The 24,875-nt window shown below is 41.2% G+C and overlaps 2 protein-coding genes across 3 annotated transcripts; one reads left to right on the top strand and one right to left on the bottom strand.

Annotated features, from left to right (window-relative positions):
- The first annotated feature begins 1,462 nt into the window (after positions 1-1,462).
- On the top strand, positions 1,463-13,416 carry rps2 (ribosomal protein S2). Of its 2 annotated transcripts, XM_034191419.1 has the most exons (7): positions 1,467-1,597; positions 1,857-1,994; positions 4,588-4,677; positions 6,268-6,375; positions 6,456-6,789; positions 7,187-7,278; positions 7,353-7,469. In XM_034191419.1, the coding sequence occupies exons 2-7, from the start codon at positions 1,860-1,862 to the stop codon at positions 7,431-7,433; spliced, it is 840 nt and encodes a 279-aa protein (XP_034047310.1). In that variant the 5' UTR covers positions 1,467-1,597; positions 1,857-1,859; the 3' UTR covers positions 7,434-7,469. The 2 variants fall into 2 exon arrangements, with proteins under 2 accessions (XP_034047311.1, XP_034047310.1); XM_034191420.1 differs by lacking the exons at positions 7,187-7,278; positions 7,353-7,469 and adding an exon at positions 13,405-13,416 and having other exon boundaries at positions 1,463-1,597; positions 6,456-6,815.
- On the bottom strand, positions 12,062-24,875 carry ndufb10 (NADH:ubiquinone oxidoreductase subunit B10). Its single transcript, XM_034191421.1, has 4 exons — positions 24,644-24,875; positions 20,033-20,171; positions 15,557-15,696; positions 12,062-12,220 (listed from the first exon to the last, which is right to left on the bottom strand). Exons 1-4 carry the CDS (start codon positions 24,789-24,791, stop codon positions 12,129-12,131), a joined length of 519 nt encoding a protein of 172 aa, XP_034047312.1. The 5' UTR covers positions 24,792-24,875; the 3' UTR covers positions 12,062-12,128.

The following is a 24,875-nucleotide window of genomic DNA, read 5'->3' as shown; positions in this document are numbered from 1 at the left end:
AGAGCTGTTGCTCGTGTATTGAATGTTCATTTCTCTACCATAAGCCGTCTCCAAAGGCGTTTCAGAGAATTTGGCAGTACATCCAACCAGCCTCACAACCGCAGACCACGTGTAACCACACCAGCCCAGGACCTCCACATCCAGCATGTTCACCTCCGAGATCGTCTGAGACCAGCCACTCAGACAGCTGCTGAAACAATCGGTTTGCATAACCAAAGAATTTCTGCACAAACTGTCAGAAACCGTCTCAGGGAAGCTCATCTGCATGCTCGTCGTCCTCATCGGGGTCTCGACCTGACTCCAGTTCGTCGTCACAACTTCGCACAGCCACTGAAGAGGAGTGGACCAACATTCCACAGGCCACAATTGACAACCTGATCAACTCTATGCGAAGGAGATGTGTTGCAGTGCATGAGGCAAATGGTGGTCACACCAGATACTGACTGGTATTCCCCCCCCCCCAATAAAACAAAACTGCGCCTTTCAGAGTGGCCTTTTATTGTGGGCAGTCTAAGGCACACCTGTGCACTAATCATGGTGTCTAATCAGCATCTTGATATGGCACACCTGTGAGGTGGGATGGATTATCTCAGCAAAGGAGAAGTGCTCACTATCACAGATTTAGACTGGTTTGTGAACAATATTTGAGGGATATGGTGATATTGTGTATGTGGAAAAAGTTTTAGATCTTTGAGTTCATCTCATACAAAATGGGAGCAAAACCAAAAGTGTTGCGTTTATATTTTTGTTGAGTATATATATACACTTGCACAGTTTTATTGTGGTGTGTGGGGTATACAACAGCCCTGTGGTACCTTTTGTTTTTCATATATAAATCACATCCACAGAAGCAAATACACCAGCATTTTTCTGAGTATGGTCTGTGAAATCAAATAAAATGTATCTATTTCAGCTATTTCCATCAGAACAAGCATGAAAGAAATGAATACTGAATTCGTGGAGGATTTCCTTATTGCCTTTGCAGGTGAAGCCTTTCATTCTAACTACTGCCAAATCAAATGGCCACAAATAGTCTTTTTAAATGTCATTTCTGTGCATCATACCTGAAATAAATTTGATGAACTCTTCTTTTATATAAAACTGCATGATCCGTTCCTAATTCATGTTTTTATTGATAAAATTGTGTGTTCATATAATTTATGTACAAAAAATAATTTCATTCTTGCTGGTGGCCTGATGTAAACCACCTTAAACATCCGTTAAACTGAAAAATTACACTGAAAAATAGGATGCATTTGCAGCAATACTCCAGAAATAAAATTATTTTATTTTATTTGTCAAAGACCTCGTTCCGGAAGTCATATCTTACTTTCACTGCACACGCGTGTCAAACTTCCTGTCACGACGTCCAAAGGGATTTTCTTTTTTGTTTTGAATTTAGTTTGTACTGTGTTCCGCTGCTTTTTAAAAATAGTTTATTAGAATCGTTTTAAACAAGCTAAATATAAAATACTTGAGCCCAGCAGATGTTGCTATGTTTATTTTTTTTCCCTTTAAGGAAATATCGCGATAATAGGTGCTAATAAAATCTGACTCATCATCTCGCGTGCCTTCTTCTTCCTGTTTTACCCATCACGTAAGTACACCATGTATTTTTCCTCTCCGTGGCATCTGTTTGGCAATCTCATGCATCGCTTTGCAGAACACATTTATTACTCCCACACATTAATACTGAAACATGTTACTTCAAAACAATTCCAATATTGGTTAACAAAGTGAACCATATTTTCAGATAAATTCGTGATAAAGAGCTTTTGCGCCCATGCTCGTGTGGTGCGTGCTACGTCGGTATTATCCAAAGAAATGTGTCGATCATGAAGTGTGTCTTCTCGCAGCAAATGGCGGACGACGCCGGTGGTAGAGGAGGTTTTCGTGGTGGTTTTGGCGCTGGCGGCCGTGGTAGAGGCCGTGGACGCGGGAGAGGCCGCGGCAGAGGCCGCGGTGCCCGTGGCGGCAAGTCCGAAGACAAGGAGGTATGAGTCTATCCACAATCCCTGGTAAAAATTATGGAATCACCGGCCTCGGAGGATGTTCATTCAGTTGTTTAATTTTGTAGAAAAAAAGCAGATCACAGACATGACACAAAACTAAAGTCATTTCAAATGGCAACTTTCTGGCTTTAAGAAACACTATAAGAAATCAGGAAAAAAAATTGTGGCAGTCAGTAACGGTTACTTTTTTAGACCAAGCAGAGGGAAAAAAAAATATGGAATCACTCAATTCTGAGGAAAAAATTATGGAATCATGAAAAACACAAAAACGCTCCAACGCATCACTAGTCTTTTGTTGCACCACCTCTGGATTTTATAACAGCTTGCAGTCTCTGAGGCATGGACTTAATGCATGGGTTAAAGTTCTCCTTTCCGTCATTTGGAAAATTTAACCACACATACACGTGCGCACGTGATGTCATGTGTGTTTTGGGGCCGAAATATGATAGTCTCACTGTCAAAGCAACATCCCATTCTGCACTAATCAAAACAGCATCAATGTCAGCGTGGACTGCGGAGGAAGGGACTGTGTGAAATTTCACTCCTCGCTCTGTTTACTGCTTGCTATGAGCCACGGTCCTTCTCCTCTCTTTGTGGGAACATTGGCAGGCACTCCCCAATGTTTTTAAAAAAAAAAATTCTGGGGGAGATCCCCCAGACCCCCCATAATCAATACTGTGTTTTTACTTCACAGATTGAAGTGAGTTTTATTTGATTCTGGGGGAGCACCCCCAGACCCCCCAGAATCAAGACTACACCCCACCCCCACCACCTTTTTATTACCTTTATGTTCAGGTTTTGCATTCTTTTTATGCTTTGTCCTTCCTTAGAGGCTATTTAGAATTGATTTGTATGCTGTATAATGTGTTTATTGTATTTATTGAGGAAAAAACTGTGCCCCCACTACGCCACATTTTACGGAATTGCTGGCATTGATTTTTGCCTGGAAAAAATTTCAGTCAGATGAAAATTTATTGCTTTAACCCATGACTTAATGAGTGACAAACAGTACTCTTCATCAATCTGGCTACAACTTTCTCTGATTGCTGTTGCCAGATCAGCTTTGCAGGTTGGAGCCTTGTCATGGACCATTTTCTTCAACTTCCACCAAAGATTTTCAGTTGGATTAAGAGCCGGACTATTTGCAGGCCATGACATTGACCCTATGTGTCTTTTTGCAAGGAATGTTTTCACAGTTTTTGCTCTATGGCAAGATGCATTATCATCTTGAAAAATGATTTCATCATCCCCAAACATCTTTTCAATTGATGGGATAAGAGAAGTGTCCAAAATATCAACGTAAACTTGTGCTTCTTTTTTTTCTTTTCAATATTTATTTCATTCATTTAAAAGAAAAGCAGAAATGAATATATTACAAGACATTGAATGAAAAGGAGCAGAGGGAAGAACAAGTCTTATATTTTCTGCCCCTTTTTACAATACAATCTTTCAAAAAAAACTAAACTTGTGCATTTATTGATGATGTAATGACAGCCATCTCCCCAGTGTCTTTACCTGACATGCAGCCCCATATCATCAATGACTGTGGAAATTTACATGTTCTCTTCAGGCAGTCATCTTTATAAATCTCATTGGAACGGCACCAAACAAAAGTTCCAGCATCATCACTTTGCCCAATGCAGATTTGAGATTCATCACTGAATATGACTTTCATCCAGTCATCCACAGTCCACGATTGCTTTTCCTTAGCCCATTGTAACCTTGTGTTTTTCTGTTTAGGTGTTAATGATGGCTTTCATTTAGCTTTTCTGTATGTAAATCCCATTTCCTTTAGGCGGTTTCTTACAGTTCGGTCACAGACGTTGACTCCAGTTTCCTCCCATTCGTTCCTCATTTGTTTTATTGTGCATTTTCGATTTTTGAGACATATTGCTTTAAGTTTTCTGTCTTGACGCTTTGATGTCTTCCTTGGTCTACCAGTATGTTTGCCTTTAACAACCTTCCCATGTTGTTTGTATTTGGTCCAGAGTTTAGACACAGCTGACTGTGAACAACCATCATCTTTTGCAACATTGCGTGATGATTTACCTTCTTTTAAGAGTTTGATAATCCTCTCCTTTGTTTCAATTGACATTTCTCGTGTTGGAGCCATGATTCATGTCAGTCCACTTGGTGCAACAGCTCTCCAAGGTGTGATCACTCCTTTTTAGATGCAGACTAACGAGCAGATCTGATTTGATGCAGGTGTTAGTTTTGGGGATGAAAATTTACAGGGTGATTCCATAATTTATTCCTCAGAATTGAGTGAGTCCATATTTTTTTTTTCCCTCTGCTTGGTCTAAAAAAGTAACCCTTACTGACTGCCACAATTATTTTTCCTGATTTCTCATAGTGTTTCTTAAAGCCAGAAAGTTGCCATTTGAAATGACTTTAGTTTTGTGTCATGTCTGTGATCTGCTTTTTTTCTACAAAATTAAACAACTGAATGAACATCCTCCGAGGCCGGTGATTCCATAGTTATGGCCAGGGGTTGTATAAACATCGACGGCGTCGATCAGTCTAAAGTCTAATGAGGTGTGTGTGTGTGTGTGTGTGCGCGCGCGTGCGTGTGTAGTGGGTGCCGGTCACCAAGCTGGGCCGTCTGGTTAAGGACATGAAGATCAAGTCCCTGGAGGAGATTTATCTCTATTCTCTGCCTATCAAGGTAAGAATGTCTTTGATAACAGGGATGAACTGTGATGCAGCACTGAAAAGACTTCAGATTCGACTGGCAAAAAAAAAAAAAAAAACTACTACGATTTATTTTTTAGAAAGGCTAGTAAATAAAAATGTCAAATTTTAGTAGGGCTGAAATGATTAGTCGAGTAACTTGGATAATTCAATTACAAAAAATGTTTGAGGTATTTCTGTGCCTTGAAGCTTTGTTTAATGTTGTAGTACATATTTTTATTTCTTTATTTAAATTTTTTATGTTGAACTGTTCTATGTGATGCGCCTTGAGGAGGCTTTTTTTGTGATTTGGCACTTTATAAGCCGATTGAATTGAAATTGAACAACATTTTATTGAGTCTTAAACTAAATAAATATGAAATTGGTCACTGGATCCTTAAGCTTTGGACATAATAAACTCTACATGGTGGATCCTTGATCTCTGGTCATAAATAGAAATAAACAAAATCTGTAGTTATTGTCAAAAGCATTTCCTTTCAGACATTATTGGCATGAATGTCTTTCCATACATGTGAGCTGAGCTGTTGCAGCTGGCTGCGCTGAAGGTCAGGATGTAATTTATACAGAATGCAAGATGTCTCATTTTGGGGAGGGGGGGGGAGTTTTAGTCAATTGTAGTTTCTGTATTACGTTTGTAAGCGGTGTCATTTTATTTAAAGCAGCAATTCGTTTTGAATTTACTAATTCCGACCAGATCAAAGCATTGCTTAACTGGTTCACACTTCAAAGTGGAGTCACGCTGCAGAAACGGTTGATTACAGAGCCGCTGCAGGGTCTGTAATCAGCGTAAAGAAATAATAATTTTCCCGACAAACACCCTCAAAAACAATGGCTTCTCTGAAGGGCTGATAAGGGATTCGTTAAGCAAAAAGGCTGTTATTGGTGGATCGAATCATTTCTTAACAATGCTCGAAAAGAACCGGTTCTCGATACCCAACCCTATTCTTCCCCCAAGATTTTCCAGGAGCGCATGCCCTCTGACCCTTCAAAATTTGCCACACACGCCACAACCTTATTTCAATTTGCCACTTATTACATAATTTGTGTAAGTAAGTCCCTTCGGCTGCTCCCTTGTTTGCACTTGCGGTCGCCACAGCAAATCCAAGGTGGATCTGCATGTTGAATTGGCACAAGTTTTACGCCGGATGCCCTTCCTGACGCAACTCCACATTACATGGAGAAATGTGGCAGGAGTGGGATTTGAACCCGGAACTTTCTGAACTGAAACCAAGCGCATTAACCACTTGGCCACCACCCCTGCTCTTATTACATAATTTGTGAAACAGTTAAACAGTTTTGCACAAACCATTTATGGCCAATGCCCTTCCTGATGCAACTCCACATTACATAGAAAGTGGGCAGGGGTGGCCCTGAACTGGGAACCTGCTTTGGATACAAGCACACTAATTTCTTGGCCACCACCCCTACCCTCTAATATTGCTTGTGTGTCTTAATTAGTGAGTGGGGACTAAAGCACATGTTTACCTGTAACATTGGCCTAATATGTTGCTTGTAAGTCTGGTATACAGATTAGCTTTTTATTTTTCTCACTGCTACTTCCCAGGAGTCTGAGATTATAGACTTCTTCTTGGGTTCTGGTCTCAAAGATGAGGTGTTGAAGATCATGCCTGTCCAGAAGCAGACTAGGGCTGGACAGCGTACCAGGTTCAAGGTGAGACTGTCAGATCTGAAAAATCTGTGTACAGTCCTGATGGTTCACACATAATGTGTTGGCATCTGGTTTGTTTGTAGGCCTTTGTTGCCATTGGTGATTACAATGGGCATGTGGGCTTGGGAGTGAAGTGCTCCAAGGAGGTGGCTACAGCCATCCGTGGGGCCATCATCTTAGCCAAGCTGTCCATCGTCCCTGTCAGGAGAGGTTACTGGGGTAACAAGATCGGCAAGCCTCACACGGTGCCCTGCAAGGTCACGGGTCGTTGTGGTTCTGTCCTGGTGCGTCTCATCCCAGCCCCTCGTGGTACTGGCATTGTGTCTGCCCCTGTGCCTAAAAAGCTGCTCATGATGGCTGGTATTGATGACTGCTACACTTCTGCCAGGGGCTGCACTGCCACGCTTGGCAACTTTGGTACGATTTTGCTGCCGATTGGCTAAGTCTGAATGCAGGTTCTGGATTCTCCTAGCTCTGTTCAGCTTCACCTCTCCAGTGGTGTAGTTGTTGTTAATCAGGAGAGAAAGAAATGGGTAATGTAATGCACAGCAGAGAGACTTTTGTCACGTCTCCTCTGTTCCCTTTATTTGCTCAACATTTAAAAATCACAACAAAATGACTTAATCTGTTTACGTGTGAAATTGACTAGCGGCCACACCTATAAATTTGTGGTGACTGTCAGCCCCACACTGACAGAATTTGACTGGCTCTCAGCTTCACCTGTTAAGATGTATAAAGTACATTTCTAGTTTCTATGTGGACTTTGTGATAACATTGCATGTCGACATTTAGCTGCTTGTTTGTCCCTCTGCAGCCAAGGCTACCTTTGATGCCATCTCAAAGACTTACAGCTACCTGACCCCAGATTTGTGGAAGGAGACTGTCTTCACAAAGTCTCCCTACCAGGTCAGTACATGAAGTGTTGTTACTTTCCAAGGTTCTGGTTATACAATTCACCCCCCCTCCCCCTTTGATTTCAGGAGTTCACTGACCATCTGGCCAAGACTCACACCAGGGTGTCTGTGCAAAGGGGCCAACCAGTCCAGCCCCCTACTGCCTAAACTTTTGTACATGTTGAATAAACATTCTGAACCATCTCTCGTCTTCTCCATTTCATAAAGCCTAATCACATATCGGGCCCAAAAATTTTAAAAAGAAATGCACAAAAGGGCAGGATGAAAATTTAGTGCCATGTATAAATTACTTTGAGGTAAGTTTGGCAATTTGCTGACAAGCTCGATGCTGATTTAAGGGATTTTTAATTTTTTTTTCTCTCTCCCCTGTTTGTCATGAGGCGGCATTTAAAGAATTCTAAATAGTCCAGCGGATATGTAGAAGAATCGTTTGCTTCCGGATAGAAGCATGAAATTTGGCACAAATGTAGCTAATTATGTCCTCTTTCATATAAAAGCAAGACCCACCTCAGATCTTGCATGGTTCTTGCGTTATTCAAGATGGCGTCCAAGATGGCCACCAAAAATCTGTTTTTGGCAAATAACTCCAAACTGACTAGTTAGAGCAAAATATTGTATTACCATTGTATAGAAATATGGCTATTCTGCACATTTTGAGCCTAATTACAAGCTTGTAGCATGAATAGTTTTAAAGATACAATTTTTTTTAATCAATTAACAGTAGCAGATCTTTGTATATTCAATGTAACACTAATAGCTGGGTGATTTTGTATACAAACTTTATTAAAAATTATACCTGTAAACAGAAACACAATCACACATTTCCATATTATACAAAGTATTTTTTTCAAGTTTGTGACAATGTTCAGACATTTGATCAATTAATAGTGTCAACTTACATTGGAAAGCAGGCAAAAGATATCAAACGTATTGATATTGTTTGGGACAGATATCTAGAAAACAGCCTCAAGGAATCCACCAGCACTTGCAGAGGAGTAGGTATTCGAAGAAAAGTACCAGAAACTGCAATTCCAAGTAATTGGCAAACCTTCCTACGCTGCTCAGAAAACAACGTGGAACTCTTTCAGTTCCTAAGTCGAGCAGTTCTTTCACTAGATGTGAAAGACACTTATCTCCACACTGAATTAAGCTGTGACTAATTGTTCAGTTGATACTAGTCTATCAATCCAGCAAACCATGAGGAAGCTGATACAAGAATGTTTTTGCATGGTGCTGCACAGGACTTCAATCGAATTTTGATAAGGACAGTGGATACAGATGTTCTTGCTGTTGCATATGTGAACCAACTCAACATTAACCTCTGGCTTGCATATGGTGTTGGAAAGTCTCTGACATAGTCTAGCAAGTGCCCTTGGACCAAAGAAGCAAGGCGTTACCTTTCTTCCATGCATTCAGTGGTTCAGACACCACCACCTCTTTTGCTGGGAAAGGCAAGAAGTCTGCCTTTGATGCCTGGAATGTTGTGCCAGAGTTGACTACAGTCTTGGAGAGGCTAAGTTCAAGGCAGGACACCGTTACACCTGAAGATGAAGCTGCCCTAGAGAGGTTTACAGTGGTGATGTACAGTCGCACATGTCCTCTGTCAGATGTTGATAAAGCTCGTCAAACACTTTTTGCCCAAGGCAGACTCAGTGGAGAGCATTCCACCAACCAAGGCAGCCCTTAGAGAGCACATTAAACGAGCTGCATTTCAGGCTGGACATATCTGGGGACAAGCTCTGAAATTCCAGCAAGATATTCCAGATGTCACTGATTGGGGTTGGGAGGTGTCAGGGCAGATTTACTCCCCAAGTGGAGTGCTCTGCCAGAAGCATCAAGTGTGCCAAGAGTTCATTAACTGCAGTTGTAAGAAAGCTTGCAGAGGCTTGTGCAAATGTTTCAAGGCAAATTTGAATTGCACCTCTTTGTCATTGTGGTGGTGCATGTCATCAACTAATGTAGTGTAGTTGCGATGATTTGTATTTCGTAATTGTCATTTCAAGGTGTTCGTTAATATCTTCCTTTTTGTCAAGCTTAAAATAGGAGTTTGAGTTATATGGTTTAGCTTGTTCATTTAACTTTGATCTGAAAATTGTCTGGATTAGACATGACTTTGCATTTTATGTTGTAGGACAATAAATGCTTGTACATTTGTATGGTTATAGATTAAGCCCTTAAGATTTCTTGGAATCCTTTAAACTTTGCAATGGTGTATCTTAGGAACTGTGCATCATACAGACATGTAACTATGCTTAAAATGTGCAGAATAGCCATATTTCTATTCACTAGTAATACAATATTTTGCTCTAACTAGTCATAGTTTTGAGTCATTTGCAAAAAAGTGATTTTTGGCAGCCATCTTGGACGCCATCTTGAATAACACAAGAACCATGCAAGATCTGAGGCGGGTCTTGCTTTTATATGAAAGAGGACATAGATAGCTACATTTGTGCCAAATTTCATGCTTCTATCCGGAAGTGAACGATTCTATCGAAAATTGACGCATATCCGCTGGACTAAAAGGTGCGCTGATACCTGAGCGACTTTGATGCATGCACTGTCGTGCAGGAGAGTAAATTCATCTTTAACGGGTGTAGACTAGTGTGACATTCGCGAACGAGCCGATTCTTTTGAACGGCTCTTTAATATGAACGAAGGGAGCCGAGTCGCGGCTGCGAGGGAGCCATTTTTTTTTTTTCCATGCGTGTTTGATTCACACAGCTCCCAGGAACATCCAGTTGCAGTTGCGGCTGTGGCCCCCCGCATAGAAAGCGAGCAGCTACGGGGGGAGGGGCACAGGCAGCATATGCCTTCACATGAGTATTCCTGCAGTGGGGAGGGGGGTTCTTGTGGCGCGAAAATATTGTACCACCTAGTGGAATATTTTATTCATATGTGACAACAGGCGTTAAGGGGTTAATGGCAGGTTTCTATTCCCTGTTCTCTTCTCGTTTGGAATGAGATTTCAGTCAGTCAACACCAGTCTTTTGCCTGACCGTGCTGTTCTCCCCAAGGATTCATGTCAATGTCCACTGCTGGCAGAACAGGTAGGGTGACACAGAATAGGGGAGCAAATTTGAAAAGTGACATTGAGATGGCTCATTTCTCTCTCTCTCTCTCTATATATATATATCTATATCTATCTATCTATATATATATATCTGGGTGATTCTTAGACTACGGGCACTTATGTCCTTTGATCATATTGTATGAAAAACAGAAAAAGGGAAATTTCACACTTTTATAGTTACCTTTACAATGAAAGTGTGTTAAGAAATTTGTTCTAGTAGTCTATGATGACTTTTTCACCTTTTTTCAGCATCATATGCAAATATTGCCGTTTTGTGCTTGTCCCACACCCAGACTTTTGATCTTCAATGATAAAAATGAATGGTAAAGAAACGTTTTTTTCTAATGTTTTAAAATATCTCTGAATAAAATATCAGTAAAATAATCAAAACATAATTGGGGTATTCAATGTCATACAACTGTTAGATTTTTTTTAAACAAAATGTAGTTGTCCCACACTATTGCCGTAATTTCCACCACAACACTAATGTCCCTTTAAACAGTTTGTATGAAAGATTGTTTGGGTAGTTTCAATGGAGATAAACAGTGACATCAGAGCACATGTATATAGCGCCAAATCACAACAAACAGTTGCCCCAAGGCGCTTTATATTGTAAGGCAATGGTGTGGTGGAAATTACATTTACAAGGCCAATAGTGCCCGTAGTTAAAGAATCACCCATCTATATCTATCTATATCTCTCTCTATATATATATTTAGGCTTAATTATGAGTTTGTCACAAATGGCGCTAGGAATTTCTAACCAGAATGCATTGTAATGGTAAAGTGCGCATGCACGCTGCAGCATGCACCACCGCGAATGCGCACATGGTGGAAATTGATAATTAAGCCTAAAATACTAAAAAAAAAAAAAAAGCCATATGAGCCAGTTTTTTGAACGGCTCTTTGAAAGGAACGAGCCATAAAGATCTGGATCCCCCCAAAGAGCCATAAATCCCATCTCTAGTGTAGACTGAACGTGAGAGGGGCACTGACCGGCACATGCAACTGCGCAAAGAATTTTGAAATGTTCAAAAAAATCTTTCGCGCATAAATGTCATGCAATGACGTGCAAACTGCTCGCCAACACTACGTGCAGCTCGTTGAGTAAACTGGAGAGCGAGTGGTTGCATCAGCACAGCTCATCTGAATGATTATAACAGGATGTTAAATTGATCAAATATGCTTTTACAGCTGCACATCGGAAGGAGAAAGATGCAACTGTTTTACCAAGCCATGACAATGTAAACATGACAGATTGCTTCAAAGGCTTTCTTCAGCTCATTCTGCGTGCATGAGCGGCTCCAGCTGGAGCAGTCCTGATTCAGGAAGCGATTAGAGCAGTTTTCAGCGGCAAACTTGCAAAGAAAACTTAATCCGGGACAAAATCGATTTATATAATGTCCAGCGCAGAACACGTGGCAGCCAGTGGAACAAAGCACAGCATCGTTGTGCTAGTGGCAGAGCACCTTAAGTTATGGTCAAAAGACCAAAACCAGATCTGTCACACCAAACTTCAAGTATTTTTTTTTTAGCACAAGTTGTATTTATGAGCTATTTAATTTGGGATAATTGCACTGTAGTTTTCATGGAAAAATTTGTGGAAAAGTACTAAAAGAAAAATGATTTCAGTGTAGACAGGGGACACCCCAAATTAGTTAAACCTGTGACTTGTACTCCAGAAAATACAGTAAATGCTATAGTAAGACAACTTAACTCAAACTTTATTTTACAGTTACACAGTACAGTGTTGAACATGAAAGCCATGTTTCTTTATGACTCCTTTTGAGCTCTAGCAGCAATCATCCTTTCTTTCTGCTTCATTAGACATTTCTTTGAGTCTGCGTAACCTCCCAGGTCTCCATCTACAAGAGCAACAGAACATTCAATGCATTAAACAAGGCTGGATACAAGATATAAAACAATGTTCAAAAATGGCTTTTTAGAATATACACACACCCCTCATAGTGAGCCCCCATGTCTGTTCCATGTCCTGTGTGCACTCTGCCAGAGGGAGGAGGAGGGGGGCACTGGGTTGAAGGCATTTTTGTATTACTTATTTTAGCAACTAAAATGCTAAAATCAGCATTACTTTGGTCTTACTATAATGCTGGATTAAGTTTATTTGAGCCATATAAATAAAGTTAACTTTTCTGCATAACTAAAGTGGTTTAGAAGTGATGCCTTTTTTTTAATGTAGCGACTAAGCTCAGCATTATTGGGTCTGGAGTTCTCGCTTTGAAATCAGGTGAGTCTGGATAAAGGAAGCCAGCTCTTGTGGTTAGTAATTTTAACAAATAAATGGAAGTTGTGATATCAGTCTGTGAGCAGGACTTGAGCCCTTTTTTTTAACACTGTGATGAGAGTTTGAGGGGAGAACAAGGAACTAACTGCCTGCAGCCAGACAGTTTTTTTTTCTCTCTTTTAATTGTTCACATGTGCGCGTGTGAACAAATCGTCCGTGAGTGGACTGGAGATGTTCGGACTTTTTCGGCACATTCCACTGTTACAGGAGTTTTTGTCATGGAAAGAGGAGCGGAGGAATTGGCCACGGAGCCGCTAATGGCGCGGGACAAAAGCACCTCCGTGTTGGTCTCACAGGACATGTTGTAACATGCCCAGCTCTTGCACCATTCGGAAGATTCAGACGGCTTTCGGTGGCTTTTCAGTCGTGTCACTATCCGAGAAATTGTGGATGAGCTGGACATGCCACAACATGTCCTGTGAGGCTTCATCACGGCGTTGCTTTTTGTTCTCCGCCATTAGCGGCTCCGTCCCGACGTGCAAATTCCTCCACACGTCTTTTCATGACAAAAACTCCTGTAACAATGGAATGTGCCGAAAAAGTGCTATGTCCACATCTTCTGCCATTTCTCTGGTAGTCAGACGATGTCCCAGATCAACAGCGTTCACTTTGGAAATTATCTGGTCGTTTCAGCCTGTCGATCGCCGCTCGGAGTGTGGCGCGTCCTCCGCCATTGTGCGCCGTCTTTAAACCAGTTGTAACACTCCTTAATCTGTGTGATCCCCATAGAATCGTCCCTGAAAGCTGTCTGAATCTTCCGATTGGTTTCCACCTGATGTCTCTCACAGTTTCTGGAAAAATTTGATGCAGCAAAGCTCCAAATCGTTCAGACATTTTCCTCACAATGAAAATCCGACGAGGGGGGTGGACCACTGCTCACTCAAAGCGTGCTCACAGGCGAATGACGCAACCGACAGGTGTGAAAAAACTCACGCATGCGCACGAAGATTCAAGCTTGGCTGATGCAAGCGCACATGATTCAAATCCATATAGTTTTTGCAAAAAATAAAAAGGTCAGATAGTTTTTTAACAGACCTCGTAAACTACGTTTTTTTACACCACTTTTTAAGACTATTGTGGTGTATGTTTGACACATTTAACGGCGTCATCTTTAATTACTGCGAAAACACCGCAATGGATCAAAACAGACAAACTTCATAAGCATTTTGAACGGAAGCCTGTTAACGATGATGAAACAGTTTGTGAACAAAATGCTGCTTGTTGGCTGTAAGATGGTGTTAGTTTGACACAGTTCCCTGGGTGTGATGAGCTAAACAGAACCGCTTTAGATCACAGCCCCTCCGTGGGGTGCGAACCCCCCACAGCCGACGAGAAAATATCCGCTTTTTTTCTCCCCACTGTGCTGAAACTGGAAGTGAGCTTACATGCACGCTCACTGGTCGGTTGTGGTTGGGTGTATATGCTTGTGAATTTACTTGATTGACCCAACGGTTGGGCGTATAGCCACTCCGTTTCAAAAAAGCTAGGACAGGGGCAACAAAAGACTAGGAAAGTTGATGAATGCTCAAAGAACACCTGTTTGGAACATTCCACAGGTGAACAGGTTATTTGGAAACAGGTGAGTGTCATGACTGGGTATAAAAGGAGCATCCCCAAAAGGCTCAGCTGTTCACAAGCAAAGACGGGGCGAGGATCACCACTTTGTGAACAATTGTGTGAAATGACACTCCAAAAGCTTAAAACAAAGTTTCTCAATGTTCAATTGCAAGGAATTTAGGGATTCCATCATCTACAGTCCATAATATAATCAGAAGATTCAGAAAATCTGGAGAACTTTCTACACATAAGCGGCAACGCCGAAAACCAACACTTAATGCCCGTGACCTTCAATCCCTCAGGCGGCACTGCATTAAAAGCCAACATTGTGTAAAGGAACTTACTGCATGGGCTCAGGAACACTTCAGAAAACCATTGTCAGTTAACACAGTTCGTTGCCACATCTACAGGTGCAAGTTAAAACTCTACCATACAAAGTGAAAGCCATACATCAGCAACATCCAGAAATGCCACCGCCTTCTCTGGGCCTGAGCTCATTTGAAATGGAGAGATGCAAAGTGGAAAAGTGTGCTGTGGTCTGATGAGTCCACATTTCAAATTGTTTTTTGGAAATCATGGACGTCGTGTCCTCCGGGCAAAAAAGGAAAAAGACCATCCAGATTATTACCAGTGCAAAGATCAAAAGCCAGCATCTGTGATGGTATGGGGGTGTGTTAGTGCCCATGGCATGGGCAACTTACACATCTGTGATGGCACCATCAATGCTGAAAGGTACATCCATGTTTTGGAGCAACACATGTTGCCATCCAAGCAACGTCTTTTTCAGGGACATCCCTGCTTATTTCAGCAAGACAATGCCAAGCCTCATTCTGCATGTGTTACAACAGCGTGGCTTCGTAGTAAAAGAGTGCGGGCACTCGACTGGCCTGCCTGCAGTCCAGACCTGTCGCCCATTGAAAATATGTGGCGCATTATGAAGCGCAAAATATGACAACAGAGACTGGATGAGTGAGAGACTGTTGAACAACTTAAGTCGTACATCAAGCAAGAATGGGAAAGAACGCTTCAACAATTAGTGTCTTCAGTTCCCAAATGCTTAGTGAGTGTTGTTAGAAGGAAAGGTGATGTAACACAGTGGTAAACATACCACTGTCCCAGCTTTTTTGAAATGTCTTGCAGGCATCCATTTCAAAATGAGGAAGTATTTGCACAAAAGCAATAAAGTTTATCAGTTTGAACATTAAATATCTTGTCTCTGTGGTGTATTCAGCTGAATATAGGTTGAACAGGATTTCTAAATCGTATTCTGTTTTTATTTACATTTTACACAACGTCCCAACTTCATTGGAATTGGGTTGTACATGAATGCAGTACTTACAGCGCATGTGAAAGTTCTTGACGACCTCTTCATATTGCTTTACTTCTTTGGCACAGTTCTGCTCATAGCTGTTTCCTTCTCTCTGGTAGCAGGCCCCCATACGTTCCTTGATCACCTTCACAATCTCCTGGTCCACTTTACTGAAGAATGAAGACCATGAGATGGCATGATATTTATACTGTAGTTTGCTCAAGGACACTTCGAGCTAACGTTATCTGTAACAAGATCAGCCACTAATCAGGAGATACTACCTTTGTTTCCTCTTAATACCTGACAAATGTGCATGCTTTAGTCTTAAAAATGCTTAAACAGCACGAATCATGATGGGGGAATTAATGTTGAATGGATCACTACCTTGATTCCCTACATTGGTTCCAGGTGGAACAATTTAATATCATTAGTGAGTAATCTGCAATAACTAATCTTATTGGTTTATTGCCAAACAAAATGAAAGGTTCCCCCAACCAACACTGGCAGAGAGGAAGATGCTGGTAAGGATGTCTGCAATCATTAAGAAACCCTCCTGCCAATTTGACGGATTTCTGCAAGGGCAGAGGAGTTGACTGAGCAGCAGGTTGCTCCTGCAGTGCTGCAGGAAAGAACGCTTCCACTGGTCTTTTCAGGAATGGGAAATATCCAATGGAATCATGGATTTATTACTGTGCTTTAATGGTGCAATTGGTCAGTTGACCTGTTAGCTGTACCGGCCGTCCCAGAGACTTCAGAATGCATAGGTGCTGAAGATTATCCCAAGACATAAGTGTGAATTTGTGTCACAGTGACGATTTTAAACCGATGACTGCCTAAATATTGATGCAATTGTGGTCAAATCACAGTCTGAGTAGAAGAAATGCAGCGTGTTTTAAAAAAAAAAGAAAAAAAAAAAAAGACTTGTAGTAAGACTGGAGTTCCCATCACAGCCTCGTGTTCCACAACACAACACTAAATACAACCACACAAAGAATCTCTGTTAATGTTAAGAGTTGAGGACAAAGTGTCTGTTGTCTCTTCCCTGTTCAGATGGGAGCCCAATGAACAGAGTGTCACACTCGAAGCACGTGTGCAGCCAAGCTGGCTTAAAGTCCACTGCTCCAGAAAATAACCAGTATGCCTGTTTCCAAGCATCTATTCTTCAGGATCTGTGGATAGGATGAGTGTATTTATTCAGAAAGGGTTATAAATAAAATTACTTCTCACCTTCTCACCACACAATGTAGACGGCCTCATCTCTTGTAATAACAATAAAAATGTTATAAACGCAGATCCGTTTTGCTCCTTTTCTCTTTTTTGTACTTTTCATGTTTTTGACAAAGGCAATTTTTCTTTATTCACTGATACTGTTCATATTGCAATTTAATACAACAATCAAATATTTTTAAATATTCTGTAAAACATTGGACACCTTGTTTTCATTCAGGACCACAGACAAAAGTTTGATATTTTCATTATAGAAAATAGAAGGCAAAGTAATTTTTCCTTTTTTTAGCTGATCCAAAAAATGAAATGATCAGTGGCTGAAAAACCATATCCGATCAATCTGTGGTCTCTGAGATCAATGGAGATCCACTGACATCTGAAACTCACAAATATTAGGGGGTTTAATCACCAGTCTCTGCCAATAGATCACAATTTCTGAAGCCAAAATACTCAATTCGAGTGCTGTTTGCTCATCCAAAGGGTCTTTTCCACAGTTAATATTTGTTTTGAGAAAAGAAAGAACCAAACTGGCCAAACAAGACATCAACTTAAATTACAGATAGCTGAACATAAAACAGCAATCCATACTCAGAATCTAACCTATGCCATGGCAAGGCACTATAAACAGGCCGGTCATGGCTCCCCAGTATCCTTAAAATTTTGGGGGATTGAGAGAATAACAGCTCCACCCAGAGGTGGTGATATCAATAAAAAACTCTTATGTAGAGAAGCATTTTGGATTTACACTTTGGGCACCTTGGAACGTTTTGGTCTGAATGAAGATCTAAAACTGACTTGCTTTCTTTAATATCTGTTTTTTAGTTTGGTTTTAGTTCTGTGTGTTTTGGGACAGTGTGTTTCTAATTATGAACTGATTACCAATTGAGTGAGTGTTGTGTCTGACGGATGGTCATGCCCCTTTGAAAGCATTAGGACACCTGCTTCTTATTAGTATTTAAGCTGTACCATCTTTGTCTTTGCAGGACTCTGAGGAAGATGTGACTCTCACATCGAAACGTTAGTCCTGCTGTATATTTTTGTTTTCAGCACCTTATTAAACTTTCCGGCACGTATTTCTGTGTTGCACCAGTCATTTTTCTTAAAAAAAAAAAAACCTCGGTGACACATATGGCATTCACTTCAATGCTAAAGCTATTTATTGAATATGGGTGAAAATATGATTAGGATTTAGTACGACATTGCAAACAACACAGGGAATAAAACTTTCAGAAATTGTACAGATGGAGTATTTTACATATTAAGCGTAGTACATATACTTGATAAAGCAAGAAAAATAGAGGCCCAGTGAGGAAAAAAATACTTGCATTTTGTGAATACGACTACAGACGCATTGCTAAATAAATAATCAGCTCATTTGTATTGATGGACCACCTCACTGGCTTCCATTTGTCAAAGTTTGTGAAGGACTTACGAATGGGCATCTTTATTATTGGTACAGTATCCATCCATTTTCTATACCCGCTTAGTCCAATCAAGGCTCAGGAGGGGGCAGGCTGGAACCTATCCCAGCAGTTATAGGGAGTGACATGGGGTACACCCTGAACAGGATGCCAGTCTGATGCAGGGCCATTGGTACAGTATCTCAGAATATTATTTCATAGCCTGCAATTCTAAGATGGATGATGACTATACGACTATTTCTCTATTCAAATTCTGAACATTATTGTAGAAACATGACTTGCTATAATCCTTTTAATTGCTGAAGGTACCCTGACACTTGCACGACTTTGATGCACGCACATCGTTGTGACGATCCCATCCGCTGTGCTCCCAGCTGGACGCCGTGCTTTGTTCTACTGGCTGCCATGCGCTGTGCACTGCGTATAGAAAATACTTATTTCATAGTGGATTAATCATTTTCTCTGCAAGTTGGCTGCTGAAAACGGCTCTAATTGCTTCCTGAATCACAGAGGACTGCTCCAGCAGCGGCCATTCGCATGCACGCTGAATGAGCTGAAGAAAGCATTTGGAGCCACCTGAAAAAGTAACTATTTGTCATGTTTTTTTAATTATTTGTCAAGTATGTTTACGAGAGATTTAACATATTGTTATAATCCTTCAGACAAGCTGCGCTCTGATGCAGTGCACTGACGCAACCACTTGCTCTGTTAGCTTCTTTACTCCACTTGACAAGCTGCACATAATGTTGGCGAGCAGATCGCACCACATTGCACGACATTTATGTGTGAAAGTTTTTTGAACATTTCAAAATTCTCTGTGCAACTGCACGTGCCGGCATCCCTCACGTTCAGTCTACACCCATTAAAGACAGGTTTACTCTACGACACAGGTCATGCAAGTGCATGAATCAAAGTCGTGCAAGTGTATTCACACCTTTAAGTCAAGCTTTACAATTTGTCAAACTCTGTTTTTCTATTAGCACAACTGAATATTGAAGAATCTTAAGCACAACTCAGATACTTTTACTGCTGTGCACATAACAGACCTACCGCTGGGGACAGATATTTACTGGAATGTCACAACATGTGTAACTTTGCTCATAAATACTCAAACTGCTGTTTTTCACAAAATTTTCTAAAATCTTATGAAAGTCTCTGCACAATTCCTTCAATTTAATGTTCTAAAATGTAGGAGAATGAATTTCAGAGCATCCAGAAGCCTCCATCTACTGGGACCTGTCTTCTTCCTTATTGAATCACATCCCTGCTTTTCTTCCTGCAGCCATCAGCCTACAATTGTGGACTTTAAATGCTTTTATCCATTATACTGTACTGTCTCTGTGCTTATACTTGACTATTCTCTGTGTATTTTATGTATTCTACTTCATTTATTTCATTTTTATTCTTATTGTATTTTACTACTTTTCAAGATGTTACTTACTCTTATGTGTGTTTTGTACTTTGTTTTTAATTTTGCCTGTCAGTTGCTGGAACACCTAAACTTCCCTTTGAGGATTAACAGTGTTATCTTTAACTGGGCTGATACTGATCTGTTTTGTAGCCTTATTTATTTTCAAAACTACAGTTGTTTGAAATAAAATCAAAATGAATTAAAAGTTTCAGAATGGGATCACTGTTATGAAGCTGCAGCTTTACCTTATGAGAAAATTACAAGAGGCATTGATCAGTATTTTCTGACACCATTTGCATAAGCTGAGCTGCCTGATCTACTGCCACTGCAACTTCGACAAGAGTCAGAACATGAATGAATTTACAGAATAGTTAAATCATGAGTTAAAATATCACAATAAAGCAGTCACTTGTCTGCCTCTACATCTCTGTTTAACCAGCTACTTACTAGTCTCTCCGCCATTGCATCTCAGCTTCATAGTAGCAGACAAAATCTCCCTCCACGCAGTCTGTCAAGTAGTTAACACGACGGAACTTCTGGTGGTAGTAGACGAGCTTGTTGTTAGCCCGGAAGCTGTCAATAGTATCTGGATGAGTAAAGAAAAACAGCTCAGAGTAGATCTAAAGCCATGACTCAATTAGTTCATACACAGAAAACGTAATTTTAAAAGGCACAAATAAAGCAATGTGTCCCGTTGCCACTGCACAAGCACTGAACATAAAACAATCAAAATATGAAGAAATTTTTTGTAAGTGCGTGGGTGACAACTTTGTGACTTTGTGAAAGAATCATAGTCATTAACGTCTGCTTCTCATTTCCAGGGACCATATGTAAGGTGTTCCTGCAGTTAAAACAACCAGTTTCTCACTCCTGTTGAAAATAAACCAACTGGCAAGGTTGTGCAAACCTTGAAAATGTATTCATAAACATTTAACATGACAGCTGCTTTAAAGGCTGAAACACTAATTCAAAGTTTCAAAACTGTCCTCTCATGACGACAGTACAGACTTATGTTTAGTAAAAACACTAATGCATACATAGGTGATTACTGGATAATGGTCCTACTGGTCCTTTTGGTAGGTTTCCAAAGGTTTATGATTGAGACCGACTTTATTGTTATGGTTTAGCTAGATCAGCTCAATGCTTGTCAAAGTGTCATTCAAAAACTGGAATACTGGGGGCTGATAGATACATTTTCTGGAAAGCTGTTCCATGGATTTATTTTCTTTTAGTGTTTTTTTCCCCCTCCATCAGAGAACAGGTTCTTGAATTGGTGTTGAGAGTTATTTGAATGTTGGTGTTAACTAATGATCCGACGTGCATTTCCATCAGTTTTGAGTGGAGGTATTGAAAACAAGGACCTCATCACTGCCCTGTATGCACCCCCAGTGTTTCACACAATCACTGCCCTAAATGTTTGCAGTCACTTTTTAAACTGTAAAGCTCCTTTCACATTGGCGTATTTGTAGAGCTGCTCATTGTGGCGTATCGCCTACACTGAGTTGAGCAGCTCTCTGCCCACTTTTAGCAGCTCTACGTCGAGTTTTTGCTCCCTACGCAGCAGTATGTTGACGGCTACACACGCAGGACGGAAGAAATTACAATTACATAAAAGGAAAAATAGCGAAAGCCATTGCTGTTTTGCATAAAGTAAAATTTTCATTAAATAGTTATGGTTTATTAACATTGTACAATTCAATGATTGTCCCATATTTAACTTATTGTGTAGACATCTGGGGATCAACATGAACAACTTATACACAACTATTATTTATTCTGCAGAAAAGAGCTTTAAAAATGGTTAGTAATAGTCGTTTTAGAGATCCATCTAATCCATTATTCATTAAGTATAGGGTACTTAAATTTTGTGATTTAGTTGATTTGAAAATATTACAATGTATCAAGCTAACAAAAATACCTTACCAATAAACATTCAAAATATGTTTGAAAAAAGAGTAAGTACTTATAATTTGAAAGGAATAGAAGTCTTTAAAAAACCAAGATTCAGAACCAAAGTAAAGAAACGGAGTATTGCAGTGAATGGTGTAAAATTATGGAACAACCTCAACAAAGAAATCAAAGAATCAAGGTCGCTCAAATTATTTAAAAAACGTATTAAATTAGATGTATTAAGTAAGTATGAAACTATGAAATAAGTCAGTGGGCTATGACAAAGCCTAGGGTGTGATCTGTTAATGATGTCTAGAATGTTTTAAGTTTAAAATGTAACCTGTTAGGGATGTAATCTTTTAAATAATGGTTAAAATTATGAAATAAGTCAGTGGTATGTGACAAGTCAAAAATGTAATCTGTTTAATAATGTTGAATAATGATACTTAAAATTGAAAGATTGTATTGTAAAAAGGGGCAGAAAATATAAGACTTGTTCTTCTCTCTGCTCCTTTTCATTCAAAGTCTTGTAAATTTCATAGTAGAGAACCTTGAATCTTCGACTAGACTGGGTTGCTTGACGTGAGGACGTTTCGCTTCAAATCACAGAAGCTTCCTCAGCTAAAATTCTTGCTCTGGTAGTCTGACTTCTGTCTTGACTCTTGTAGAGAAGAATTATTCTTTAGAATTATTATTTATTCTTCTGGACTTATTCAGTCCAGTCGAAGATTCAAGCTTCTCTACTATGGAAACCACCTGGACAACTGAGAGCTTACACAGAAATCTTGTAAATTTCATTTCTGCTTTTCTGTCTTTTTCTTTTAAATGAAATAATGAAATTAATTAATTAAACGTTTAATTTTCTTCGGCATAGAGCCCTGAGCCAGCGTTACTGCATGCAAGTCTGTGCAACACAGCGCTCCTGTACACAACGAAAAACTGAGTGCGTGAATCCAGAGGAATCAGCTGAGAACAGGATCACACAGCTCACAGCGGCTGGGTGCGATCAGAACAGGGAATCAAACCTCAACTCAGAAATCCAGAAACAGCAGGTCGGTCGCTCGCGCGCTCTCTCTCCCTCTGTCTGTCTCGCTCTCTCTCTCTCTCTCACTCTGTCTCTCTCGCGCTCTCTGTCACGCTCTCTCTCTCTCACGCTCTCTCACTCTGTCTCTCTCGCGCTCTCTCTCGCGCGCGCTCTCTCACTGTCTCTCTTGCGCTCTCTCTCTCAGTCTGTCTCTCTCGCGCTCTCTCAGTCTGTCTCTCTCGCGCTCTCTCTCGCGCTCTCTGTCACGCTCTCTCTCGCGCTCTCTGTCACGCTCTCTCACTCTGTCTCGCGCTCTCTGTCACGCTCTCTCTCTCGCGCTCTCTGTCACGCTCTCTCTCTCGCGCTCTCTCACTCTGTCTCTGTCACGCTCTCTCTCTCGCACTCTCTCACTCTGTCTCTGTCACGCTCTCTCTCTCTCAGTCTGTCTCTCTCGCGCTCTCTCACTCTGTCTCTCTCGCGCTCTCTCTCTCTTGCGCTCTGTCACGCTCTCTCTCTGTCTCTCTCGCGCTCTCTGTCACGCTCTCTCTCTCGCGCTCTCTCACTCTGTCACGCTCTCTCTCTCTCACGCTCTCTCACTCTGTCTGTCACGCTCTCTCTCTCGCGCTCTCTCACTCTGTCTCTGTCACGCTCTCTCTCTCGCGCTCTCTCACTCTGTCTCTGTCACGCTCTCTCTCTCACTCTGTCTCTGTCACGCTCTCTCTCTCGCGCTCTCTGTCACGCTCTCTCTCTCGCGCTCTCTCACTCTGTCTCTGTCACGCTCTCTCTCTCGCGCTCTCTCACTCTGTCTCTGTCACGCTCTCTCTCTCGCACTCTCTCACTCTGTCTCTGTCACGCTCTCTCTCTCGCGCGCTCTCTCACTCTGTCTCTCTCGCGCTCTCTCTCTCTTGCGCTCTGTCACGCTCTCTCACTCTGTCTCTCTCGCGCTCTCTGTCACGCTCTCTCTCACTCTGTCACGCTCTCTCTCTCACGCTCTCTCTCTCGCGCTCTCTCACTCTGTCTCTGTCACGCTCTCTCTCTCGCGCTCTCTCACTCTGTCTCTGTCACGCTCTCTCTCTCACTCTGTCTCTGCGCTCTCTGTCACGCTCTCTCTCGCGCTCTCTCACTCTGTCTCTGTCACGCTCTCTCTCTCAGTCTGTCTCTCTCACGCTCTCTCTCTGTCTCTCTCGCGCTCTCTCTCTCAGTCTGTCTCTCTCGCGCTCTCTCTCTCAGTCTGTCTCTCTCGTGCTCTCTCTCTCAGTCTGTCTCTCTCGCGCTCTCTCTCTCTCGCGCTCTCTGTCACGCTCTCTCTCGCGCTCTCTCACTCTGTCTCTCTCGCGCTCTCTGTCACGCTCTCTCTCTCTCGCGCTCTCTCACTCGGTCTCTCTCGCGCTCTCTCTCTCGCGCTCTCTCACTGTCTCTGTCACGCTCTCTCTCTCGCGCTCTCTCACTCTGTCTCTGTCACGCTCTCTCTCTCGCGCTCTGTCACGCTCTCTCTCTCGCGCTCTCTCACTCTGTCTCTGTCACGCTCTCTCTCTCGCGCTCTCTGTCACGCTCTCTCTCTCGCGCTCTCACTCTGTCTCTATGTATACAACACATTCAATACATTGCTTTTCAGATTATGTAGAAAGCAAACTGTGCTGAATGTTTTAGCTTTAAAGAAAGCAATTATTCTGAACAATAAACTATAATCTTTGACGTTATCTGCTTGTACTTGTATATTTTATAAATTATTTATGATCATTGATCCTTGCATGTGATAGTGCTGTGAGGCACATTAAGTGCTTTGCACTTGTCAAGATTGCCCTTCATCCACTACTAATAGTATAATTTATTATGAGATATTCGTATAACATTAATAGAATTGATAACTTGAATTTACTCGTTTTAGGATTTTGCTTGGATGAGCTTCCTCTGGGATTGCTTTTTACAAACGCGAAACATGACAACACTGCTATGACTCTTTGATGCTAACCACAGAACGTAGCTAAGTGGCCAATTAACTCACTACACTTTACCCCTACAAAGCAAGTGTTTATTGCAGAATTGATGTAAATATTTAATTTAAAAAAAGCGAAATTTAAAATATGATAGTGTCACGGTTATTAAGTTGTGTTATGCTATCATGATAGCTTAGCATCAGTTACCTCTAAATTTGGTGACAGGCAGATCCACGGCATAATAAAAGAGTTTACTCAGAATCAGGGCTGGGTTCGGTAGCGCCGTCTCTTTGTCAATGATAGGAGTCTTCCGAGGAGGTTCTGGATATGTTTCTTTATCATAATCTTTCGGCATTTTGACAAAAAAAAGTCAAAATCCGACAAGACGACCTCAACAAATCCCCTTTAGAGGTTGCGCATGCGCACGACACACACTACA

The sequence above is a fragment of the Thalassophryne amazonica genome, chromosome 16 (genome assembly GCF_902500255.1).
Source record: "Thalassophryne amazonica chromosome 16, fThaAma1.1, whole genome shotgun sequence".
NCBI lineage: Eukaryota > Metazoa > Chordata > Actinopteri > Batrachoidiformes > Batrachoididae > Thalassophryne > Thalassophryne amazonica.
This window is presented reverse-complemented; position numbering and strand designations above follow the sequence as displayed.